Source organism: Poecilia reticulata, linkage group LG10 (genome assembly GCF_000633615.1).
Source record: "Poecilia reticulata strain Guanapo linkage group LG10, Guppy_female_1.0+MT, whole genome shotgun sequence".
NCBI lineage: Eukaryota > Metazoa > Chordata > Actinopteri > Cyprinodontiformes > Poeciliidae > Poecilia > Poecilia reticulata.
The window spans coordinates 11255664-11266456 of record NC_024340.1 but is presented as its reverse complement, the minus strand read 5'-3'; the positions used below and the strand labels follow the sequence as shown (position 1 = coordinate 11266456).

General features: G+C 42.0%; 1 protein-coding gene across 4 annotated transcripts in view; it reads right to left on the bottom strand.

Moving 5' to 3' along the window:
- Positions 1-1486: 1486 nt before the first annotated feature.
- The window catches only part of unc5a (unc-5 netrin receptor A), a 171900-nt gene continuing 162593 nt past the window's right edge, over positions 1487-10793 (bottom strand). For all 4 annotated transcript variants that reach the window (XM_008419931.2, XM_008419932.2, XM_008419933.2 and 1 more), the window contains 3 exons: positions 9480-9644; positions 9181-9359; positions 1487-4946 (listed from right to left, as the gene is read on the bottom strand). In XM_008419931.2, coding sequence (XP_008418153.1) covers positions 4781-4946; positions 9181-9359; positions 9480-9644 — 510 coding nt within the window. In that variant the 3' untranslated portion in view covers positions 1487-4780. The remainder of the gene's footprint in view (positions 4947-9180; positions 9360-9479; positions 9645-10793) is intronic.

Genomic DNA, 10793 nt, shown 5'->3' with positions numbered 1-10793 from the left:
GAAAAGACTGAGGCCCTTCTTTTTGTTGTTTTTTTATTTTTATTAAAATGTTAAACCCAAACCTTCTTAGTAGGTCTTGATGAGYTAAAAAAACATTTGTTTCTTTGTCACATGGCCTTGATGGATAATTATCTTTAAATCTCCAACAGTGGGTTGCTTCAGTGTTTAGTATWTATTGTTCAACTTAAAATATTTTCCAAATATCTTGCAGCCCTAACTTTTGCCTTCAAAGAGCTTTGGGTTTATTTTTTAACCAAATCATCTCTGTCTTTCATACYTACTATTTTGAATACATTTATTGTTCTCTTGTGAATCGGTTMATTTCTCTGGTATTTTGATGAATATTGAAGATAATAATAATAATAATACTGCATTACATTCTAAGAATTATGCACCTTATTAACCTTGTCTGTAGATCTGAATGTGAGCAACCCTCCTGCTGGATTATTAACCACATTCTCTCTGTATGGGAGATGCGATTTGACCTATGGTTTATATCAATTGTTGCCTGGAGACTTTTATTGTGCAAAAATAATCATAGAATGGAAAAGTACAAAATGTGRAAGKCAGGAAACGCTGAGGGTCCTTTGAAGTTGGTTACTTAAAYCGAGAGATTTTCCAAACGATGAATAGCTGAAACATCCAAAATAACAAATAGAATCACTAAGTCATAGAAATGCGCAGCGTCTCTGCAACGTGAACCGAGTTTTAACTCGGCGGACCGCTGCGGTGGAGACGGTCCGTTGCGAGGTCAGCAAATTTTGTGCTGACCTTGCACATTTGTTGCGCAAGTGTTCTTTACTCGAAAGTAACTTTTTTTTTTTTTTTTTCCAAAATATAACCGTTTATGTTGGAGGTTTGCTGAAAAGTAAAAGATGTCATCATTTGCTTCTGTTACAGACGTATCCCTTATTGCGACCGGCTGCCTTCCTGTGTGGCGCCAGGATGAAGTCTAATAGTCTAATAATGTGAGCTTTGCTTTGCTCTGACTTCTCAGTTTTACTGCTTCTGCATCAAGCTATTGTTTTAGACATGATAGTGAAGTTAAACCATCAGATGCTGAGGTGTCTTTTTTTTAATTGGCTGAACCTTTCAGCTTAAATGTCACTAATTTCAACCCATCGTTAAATTTAAAAAAAAGAATGGCATGGATGTTTTGGGATGGAGACAAATTATCTGATGAAAATGAATAAATTATCCATTAAAAAAAATCTTGAATGAATATGTTGACTGCCTATGCGCAACATAATTTCATTTTCTGCTAGTAGAAACTGCTGCTGTCTGCAGAAATTGCTGACGTGGGTGAACATGGATTTGTTGTCTTCTGCTGTTTCTGCTTTAACTGGGACTGAATGTTTTTGCTGGAATTGGAGAATTTAAGCAAAATATAACGTAATGAAAGTCTTAATAGTTGTTTTAAGACGACCTGAACACATGATCATTTTTTTATTATTATCCGTTTTAATGTAAAGAATCCAGTCCTTGATGTAACAATATATAATTTATTTACAACAATTTCCGATTGAATTACTATACATAGGTTTTTGAAATGTCATAGATAGATATATATACATAAGGCCAAGTAAATACTTGAAAGCACTTAGAAACGAATTTCCAAAATTCTACCCACAAATCCATAACATTGTCCAAAAGTACAGAAAATCTCCCTTAGCAGAAGTTTTTCCACTGCCACAAAAGTTTTGACAACAGTTTACATTGACGATAAGGAACACAAAAGGTTTTTTTTTTTTTTGTTAAAAAAAAAGAAAAACTCCAAACAAAGAAAACAATAGAAGGATTATACAATTGCATAAGCGCTGTGGCATGTAATAAATACAGCATTTTTGACTTGCAGAAAGGCAAGGGACATTGAACCAAGGAACTAAATAGAAAACCATTCACAAGTACAGAAGTCTATTGTTCTTAGTTCAAAAAAGAAAACAGTTCAGTCAGTGACAGGGAGGTCTGCACACACACACGCACGCATACATACACAACACACACACACATACTTAAATATGCGCACGTCCTCCACACCGAATAGTAATGAGTGACAAAGAATACAGTGCTGAGATGTATCACAGGGTGAACTGACAGCATAAACCCTCGAACAAAGCATTYGTGTTACAGACACGGCGAGTCTTCCACAGAGCTATCAGTCTGAGATTCTATCATGAAGTAGCCGGTGTTCATCACACAGTAACTGCAGATGTGCTGCATGACTCAGATGTGAAGACAGATGCTGTGCAACATCACTGAAAATGTACTTAGGCAACACATCCAAGACGATGACGAGGGTGCTAAMACTTCCCCAGCTACAGTCTGACTGTACAACTACCGCGGCTCATTTCCCCCCCCCTTCCCCCGAACATGCTGCTGCGTCGACGCCGTCCGAGGACTGACGTCCTCCGGCGATTAGCCTTGCTGACTCACCGAGAGCGTCGGCGACTGCTTCCACCTTTGTGTTTAAATGCTTTCCAACAAGTGGTGGGAATGAAAAGACCCAGGATGAGAGCGAACAGAAACGTCCTGCGAAAACGGCCTCTAAACCCTTAACACTGCAAATCACTGCTAGATCGCCAAAGAACAGGATATAGGCAAACACGTCACGGTTTTTAGACTTGACAAATGCTGCGCCAGTTAAGTGTTGCGTTCTTCTTTTTTTTTTTCTTTTTTTTTTGGCTTCATATTAAAATATAATTTACATTTGTTTACAAAGTGATCAAATTATGCATCGACTTTCAGAAGGAAAAGAAAAAAAAAAGTTAAATGATGGTAAACTGACTGATTCTGCAAGTACAAACGGTGTCAAAACGGTTCTGATGGATACAATACGAGGATGTGGTGGACTCAAATGATATTCCTAAAACTTTGGTTACCAACTCTGCTGATATACAGTATGCAAAGTGACAGCACGTGGCTGGTATAGAAAAACTATTTACATATTACAATGTGGCGATGATTGAGCGTAATCATCTTTTTTTTTTTTCTTTTTCTTCTTTGAGGGAATAATCCAAGGGTTCTTAAAAAGGTAACATTGGATTTTTATGGCATCTTCATATAAAAAGGGGTTGAAAGTGTTTATAAAGGGGTGGAAAGATCCGAGTTGCCATGGGAAACACAAGTTTTAAACCCGGTGAAAGAAAAACAGGTGCTCCCCCTTCCCCCCCACTGAAAAGAAAAACGTAAAGGTACATTCCAGATATCCGACAATCGCAAAAGGAATCCGTTGAAGTTTAAAGGCTGAGACACGGATGGCGGGATGGAGAAAGGGCCTTTCCTTCCATCTTTAAACAGACAGCTTCACATGCAACCCTGAGGCAGACAGAACTATGGCTAGTTTGGGATTGCTCACACCGTCTGTGAAGTGCACCGCTCGACCTGTGGGGTTTTCATCAAGCTCTGCTCATGACTTGACACATCCATTACTAAGAAATTACTGTGGAAATTAATGCTAAAAAAAAAAAAGGGAGAGAAAACACACACTTTCCAGCGTTGCTATGGACAAACAAAAAGACTGTGTGAATTTTTGACTGAGACGGCTCGTCTCATGTGGAAATAGCGTTTGCTGCGCGGCAAATATTGAATTACCACCAAAATTGCTTTATAAATAACATAAACAAAGCTGCAGTTTTCCCTTTTGACGTGACAATTTTGAAGAATTTGTTTTCAGATTTTTCTGTGGCAAAGTGCGCTACATTATCCATGGAGTTTAATAACCCTGTTTTTTTTGTGGCCAATGTTTGTGTGCTGGAGAATGAATGTAATCAAGGAGGTGAAAAATGTCACTTTTGACGACATTCGCTGTTCGCATAAATGCAGCGAGAACGCCTTTTAGTGCTTATGGCTCCTTCATTAGCTGAGAAATCTAAAACGCACAAAAACAACAACCCAAGAAAAAACTTCACACGATGAACGATCAGAGTAACATTCTGCACGAGATGAAACAAAATCAAAGGACTTCATTCTCAGAGTGGAGATGCACTAAAACCGACTGCTCTCCTAAAGAAGAAAGGTTCCAACCACACACACGTATTGATTTCGAAGCAGAAAAAGCTGCGAAGCGTCTCGCTGAATCAAGATGTCAAGATGTTACATTCACAGTAGTGATACCGGCTGGAGTAACACAAAAAAGGAAAAAAAAAAAAGCACAGACCGTGATGAGACGGGACTTCTGGGGCGTACAATCTGCTTTTAAACCTGCAGCGGTGCAGGCGGTGCTACGCGCCGTCGTGGTCGCTTACACGCAGGACAACGTGTCTTGAGATAATGTCATGGTCACCTGCCAATTGCATATTTCACCTGAACTGACTGACCGGCCCTCCTTGTTATTCCGGGTGGAACGCAGGTTTTTCCGAACCAAGTTCATAAAAGATTGAGAGGAATTTGCAACATCGGCTGTAAGTTAGAACATTGCATTTGCATATTGCTCCTTCTTAGCTCGCTGAACAAAAAGTGAAAGTGATATCATGTTAAACATATCGTAAAACCTTCTGACAGAAACGCACGGCTCAGCCTTCGCCCTAATGAAATCCGTTGTTTACAGACGTCCCTTACTGTTTTGGGGGTGTGAGTAAAAGGACACAATCCTAGATAAACTTTCCGCTATCTCCTAAAAATAAAGAAGAGACACATTGGGACAACGCTGCTCTTTGTTTCCAGCTGCTCTTAGTGTTATGTCTGCATGTTGCTGTGTTCTGCACCAGTCTCTCTCTCTCTCTCTCTCTCTCCTTCTTCTTCTTCTTCTTCTTCCTCCCTCTCTTCTCTCTCCGTTTCTGGGTTAGCATTCGCCGTCAGAGACTAGGAAAATCATGGCCTCCTGTTTGCCGATGTCAGCCATGACCGTAGCCAGCTGGTTGATGTTGCCGCTGTGGAAGTGCTGCGCCTCCCACAGGTCCAGGATCACAGAGGTCGGGCTCGCTTTGGATGCAAAGAAACTCATGTGTCTGCGGAGCAAAGGAGACGAGAGGCAGAGGATAATGAGAGATCAGAAAAGACAGCTTTGCATTTTCTCTCCTTTGGAGAAGTCGTAGAGAGAGAGAGAAAAAAACCCTTTCAGCTGATATTTTGTGGCGCTTCTGTGGTTTTTGTAGCTCTGTCAATGTCAGCTTTTGTTCTGCACCACAGCACTACATCCCAACCAGTTCAGCCTCTTGAAGCTGAAACCAAATCCAAAATAGCAAATGTGGACCAATGTGTTGGCCTTCAATGCCGCATCTCAAACTGAAAAGATTTTTGAAAAGCCCAACCTTTGAGTACATGTATTCAGTCAGCACAAAATTATTTAAAAAAAATAAATAAATAAAATCCCCATTGGCACACATTTTGGTCCTCCTAGCCCTCTTTTAAAATAAATATAATTAAAGCAGAGTTTCAACAAACCTCTACATAGTAACCCAAGTAGTTTTCAGTCATATAGCATCCTTCACAGATAAAAACTGCAACGTGTGTCACAAACACAGAGAATGCCTACCATACCAAACACACGCCGGGAGTTTCCTAATCACGTTTGCGACTTTAACTGCTTTGATCAGATGGGATCAACAGCAGAAACCTTTTCCACACACTAGTTTTCCTCTGCTTCTACTCTACGTGTACAAGGAAAAAAATTAATCACCAGGGTAGACGAGAACGTTTGGGTGGAGTTTTGGAGAGGAAGTGCTAAGGATGTGGAATTTCACATGAATAAATATCCTCAGTTCATATTTTGTTATCTATAGCTGTCAGTTTTAAATCATTAACACACGGCTACAAATGAAGTAGTACATTCTTTAAAAAAAAAAAAAAAAGGGCACAGTCAGAGGAAATCATGGTAGAAACAACCAGGTAATAGTGGAATAGTTCAAACTTGCCTTGAGATCCACCAATAAACACTCCAGGTTGAGTTAGCTTGAAGCAAATAATGAACCATCTTTTCATGTTAGGAGGAGCTGTGAGACTGTATGATTTCATTAGGGTGTTTCTGCTCCACAGACTACTTGTTAGAGTCCTAGCTTTATATAACATAGCAGCCATTGACTCACAAATCACTGCTCATCTTTGGAGCTTGAGCCCCTTTGCTGAGTTTCTMCCTGCACAGCTCCATCAGACTAGTGGCAGCCAGTGGCGCAACTACACATTATTCAGGTGGATGCGAAAACATCCAGAGGCGACGATACGTGAAGGGTAAAACTCRCTACATTTACCTCGTTATGTGCGCCAGGTGAAGAAGCGTAAGGCGCGCTGAAGTGTATGGGAAAACATCATCAGCGCGCCGCTCCCTCAAGACGGGGTTTTGGCGCCCCGTCTGGTGCTGCGCCCCTATGCGTTGCATACCCTGCAATACCCACTTTTTGCGCCACTGGTGGCAGCAGCAGTTAGCAAACACCTGGTGGAACTGCACACCTGCTGAGCTAATCGTACAAACGACATCTCATCTCCTAAACACGCTAGTAAACACCTTAATGAAAAGGCATTGTCGGAAAGAGACGGAGCTTCTTAAAGAGACAAAAGCCAATTGTGAAGTCAGATTTCTTTAGGGTAATATTTTGTCACCATCCCAAAAATAATGGTTTAAGTCATTAAGATGACTTAGGCCGTTATTTTAGTAAGGTGACGATTTGATACATGCAGCATTTTCATAACAGCTGAAGGTAAAATAGTTACTTGATTGTTCTATAAAATGTCCCTATGTGGTTTTAAATAAAATTCTGGTGGGCCATCGGGTCTTTCAGCTTTGAGATTGATCCAAACTATACGGCCCAATCAACACGCTACTAGACATCAGACATAAAATCAGCCTCCTTCCATTTCAGTCCACAGGCCTAATAAATCCTGTGATGTGAGTTGAATAAAAGAGAGATCTCTCTCGCTCTAAATGAGAGAGAGAGATTGTACTCCTAGTCTGTGAGAAGTCACATTAGGATAAAACTGCTGAGATATTGGCAGAAGAGGCTTCTGCACAGTAAAAGTACCAACAATGATGTCACCTAATAAGGATTTTTCTTCTTSACTGAATAAATGTAATGCACATTAAAGATTGCTTTCTCCCTTATGTTGCTACTCTTCCATGAAAAAAAGAACTCGTTTTAAGACTTTTTTTTTTTGTTTTGTTTTAAAACAACATTAACAATCGCGAATTTGTCCACATGTGTGCTTACTGCATAGCCTTCACCGCTTTTTATTTGATGCTACAATTGGCCCCCAAATCTCATACGGCAAATCCTATATGAACTTTTGACAGTTAAGTCGGAGGTGACCTTTTCCGTCTTAGGCGCGGCACCTTCCTCAATCAAACCCAATCAATGACAACAAAGCGGTGGCCCCGGCCGGCTGCAGTTTTGATGTCGTGCGGGACCTGATCCCTGCAGTAGCTGAGGACGCTTGTTTGATTTAAAAGCCTTTTTCTGTTCCCCAAATGTCCAGGGTCTGCACGTATGACATTAAAAGAGCAGCACACACTCTGGAGTGGTTTTTTTGTTTGTTTTTTGTAAGGGAAGAGACAGACAATGAGATGTGTTTTAGAAAAGCCAAAGAGTCTGTTGTTTCCTCGCGTCTGCTGCCGTCTGCCTGTTGGAGCGTTTCGTCGACGGCTACGAACATGTGACTGCTTTGGCTGTACACGCAGTGCCGACAACACTGTGTCATTTCGAGCCAGCTGGATTTTATAGCGTAAGCGACTTCCTGAGAACAACAAAGACGAGTGTTGGTCAAAAAAAAATATCTGGAGATGAGCTTCTGTGTCATTAACCAGATTTAAAAAGAAGAAGAAGAAGAAAAAAAAGCAGCCTGGCGTCCAACGCGTCAGCMGTGCTTATTCACCTCGCTGTGTGAAACCCCGGCTTATCTTGTGCAGCTCAGACACAGACGTTAGCTCGGTCTTGGGAGAGAGAAAGATCAAATAAAAGGTTCTTGGCATTTTAAGTTTTATTGATCGGTCCTGTTCCGCTTGGTCTGAACGCTTTACGCAGTCAGAGACAAACACAGAAATACAGCATGACAGAATGCCAAGCAGCTGCCGCCTTTTCAGGAAAACATGTTGTTAAGGACAGATCAAACAACAAAGAAGTTGTTCCTTCCTTAGGACCTAAATGAGAATTGATTATGTTGAGCTGAACGTCGCTAATTAAACCTGCAGCGCATCAATTCCAGGCTGGAATTAATTGGGGTAAATAAAGTTGATTGGACAAATTAGGTGCTCCTATTTGATTTCATTACGAGGTAGAAATTAAATTGGCGGATAGGGGATCAATGTCTGGCCTCACTCTGTTACAGATGCTTGGGTGATAAAGTACAGTAACCGGGAGAACAAATTGGACTGAGGTCGGCACAGATCCAAAACTATTCCATCTCTGTTTTTTTTTCTTTTTTCTTTTCGGTCGCTGATGGGCAGCTAGCTTGCAGCCTTTCCAATTACAGCTGTTAAGCAGGATGTCGCAGCCAGAAGTTTAGCGGCAGACTTTAAGCTGCTTACCTGTTTCTGAGGGAAAAGGGAAGACAGGGGTCATGTTTTCTTGGAGGAATGATAGCTGTATCCATCAAGTCCACATTAATCCCATAATGTTAGCTGAGTCGAAAGAGGATTAGTTTGCTAAGGCATTACCTTGTTTACCTGAACTTTAGGACGAACATGGATGCACTTCACGTTCATTGATGGTGAAGAGTTTTACAAATACATAGAAAAAACCCCCCCATGAAACTCCGGTTCTGTTTTCTAAATGCAGTGCTGGGCTTTTCAACATTGTGTCACATAAAAATATACAAATCGTTTTTTCTGGATTTTATGTACAACTGAGTGTATGATTATGACCTAAAATGTAAAAAGAAAGTTCGTTTCACAATGTTATTCTTACAAATATAAATTTTAAAAGCATGGCAGTCATTTGATTCTGCAGCCTTTCTGAGTTAAATAACTTTCATTGCAACAAACTCCAGATGGACTTTCAAATACTCATGAAGAAAAGCATCCCCAAACCATGAAGCTACCCCAGCCATGTTTCACCATGAGGACAGTTTAAAATTTTAAATATTTGAATACCTTTAAAGGTTACTCCTTTATACACTGATGTCTAACATTTCCACAGAAGAAGTCTGCATATCTGAGGATGCGCTTTATAGTCTAAGATGACTCTTTGCAAGTTCCCTCATTCTCAGATCGGGTTATCGGATCGCGTTTTAGATCATTACAAAGTTTGCATTTACCTTTCAAGTTTAAGTCTTTGTGCTAGCATTCTCCAGTCTGCTCCGTTGGGACAGGGCGCATCCAGGCTGCCGCAGATCTTCTGTCTGATGAGATACGGGATCTGAAAGGCGCTGGGCCCAGCCAGAGCCGTCGCATTACTGTCCATTAGCAGGAACTCGGAGTCCAGACCTCGCGTGTCCTGGTGAGAGCGGCCGAAAGACACAAGATACACACCTTTCTAAGCTCAGAACCGAAAACAGCCTGCGTGTGTGAGTAATCCAAAAGCGAGATCGCAGCGGTTGCATGCTCCGACTGTTACCTTGGCAATGTTAAAGTCGAGGGCAAAGCTCTGGCCCTCCCCCTCCACCTGCCATACGCACAGCTGGCAGGTGAGCTCGCAGGTGCTGAGGCTGAGCCGCTCCAGAGTGAACGTGCAGTGCAGGTACCGCTGGGAACCGTTCCAGATGTGGTAGAACGGGATCTCCTGCGGAAAAAACATCGCAGCAGCACAGTCAGGGCCGCGTGTCTGAAACAGGGCCGCCCACCTGTAACACGCCGAGATTATCATTAATTACGCTGACATAAACTGCGATCATTAGGTGAAAACGGCTACAGGGGTGAAAGGGAATACATTTGCAGTTGCTGACAAATAGGATCTTGAGCAGCAGTTAAAAGATGACCGGCTGAGGATTACAGAAAGTGTCAAACTTGGAGCTTAAATGCTATATTTGGATCAAGGTTTCCTCTTTATCCCTTTTTATGCATTTTTTTTATTTTCTGCAACTACAGAGCTGTAAATGATGCTAAACATGAAATACGCCAAGGGGCACGGATACGTACACATGTATGCATAACAGCTTGGAGTGTATCTGCTCTGATAGAGCTATGGTACAGTGTTTCGCTGAATTTATCAAGACTGACAATTTCAACATTTTTATTTCTGTTGCTCCATATTCATGCCTCATTTGCATAACCCAGGAGAAGCAGGGTAGTAATGCTGGGAAAAAAAAGAAAGCTAAAAAAAAAACCTTCCCACTTTCCTCCAAGTTCAACTGCTAACAAGACCTCACTTGGAGAGTCAAGTGGGCCTGCAGTGCATGGCGCCGACCAAATGGGGGCACTGTAACCCAGTCGGACCATCGGAGGGCGGTGGGCGAAGCACGCAAACGTCTTCAAGCGGCTCCGGGGAGAGCAAAGGTCTTTCTGACTGTGCTGCTGAGCGGGGAACAACACTTCCAAATGAACAGGCGCAGTCCAGAGAAATAAGCCTCTGCTCTGGGTGCATTGTTGCAGCCCCTGCTTGCTTGGCACAGCCTGCGCGCTCTTTGGGGACCCGGTGCTCAGTGCTTACATAGTTACAGCCAGAACATTTTCTAGCCCCCCACCGCCACCCCATCCCCCTTTGAATAGCCCTTGTGTTGCCGTCGCAGGACTGCAAGGTTGCTGGCTGTGCAGGTAAAGAGAGCAGTGGAGGAGGAGAGGGGGCTTCCAAAAAAAAATTCAGCCTGCAAACTATTTACATTCTGCTCCATATTTCATCCGAGCTCCCTTTGAGAGCAGCAGCTAGTTTAATCAATAAGATTGCACCTTTGGGTTAGAGCACGCACACACATACACACGCACACACACACAC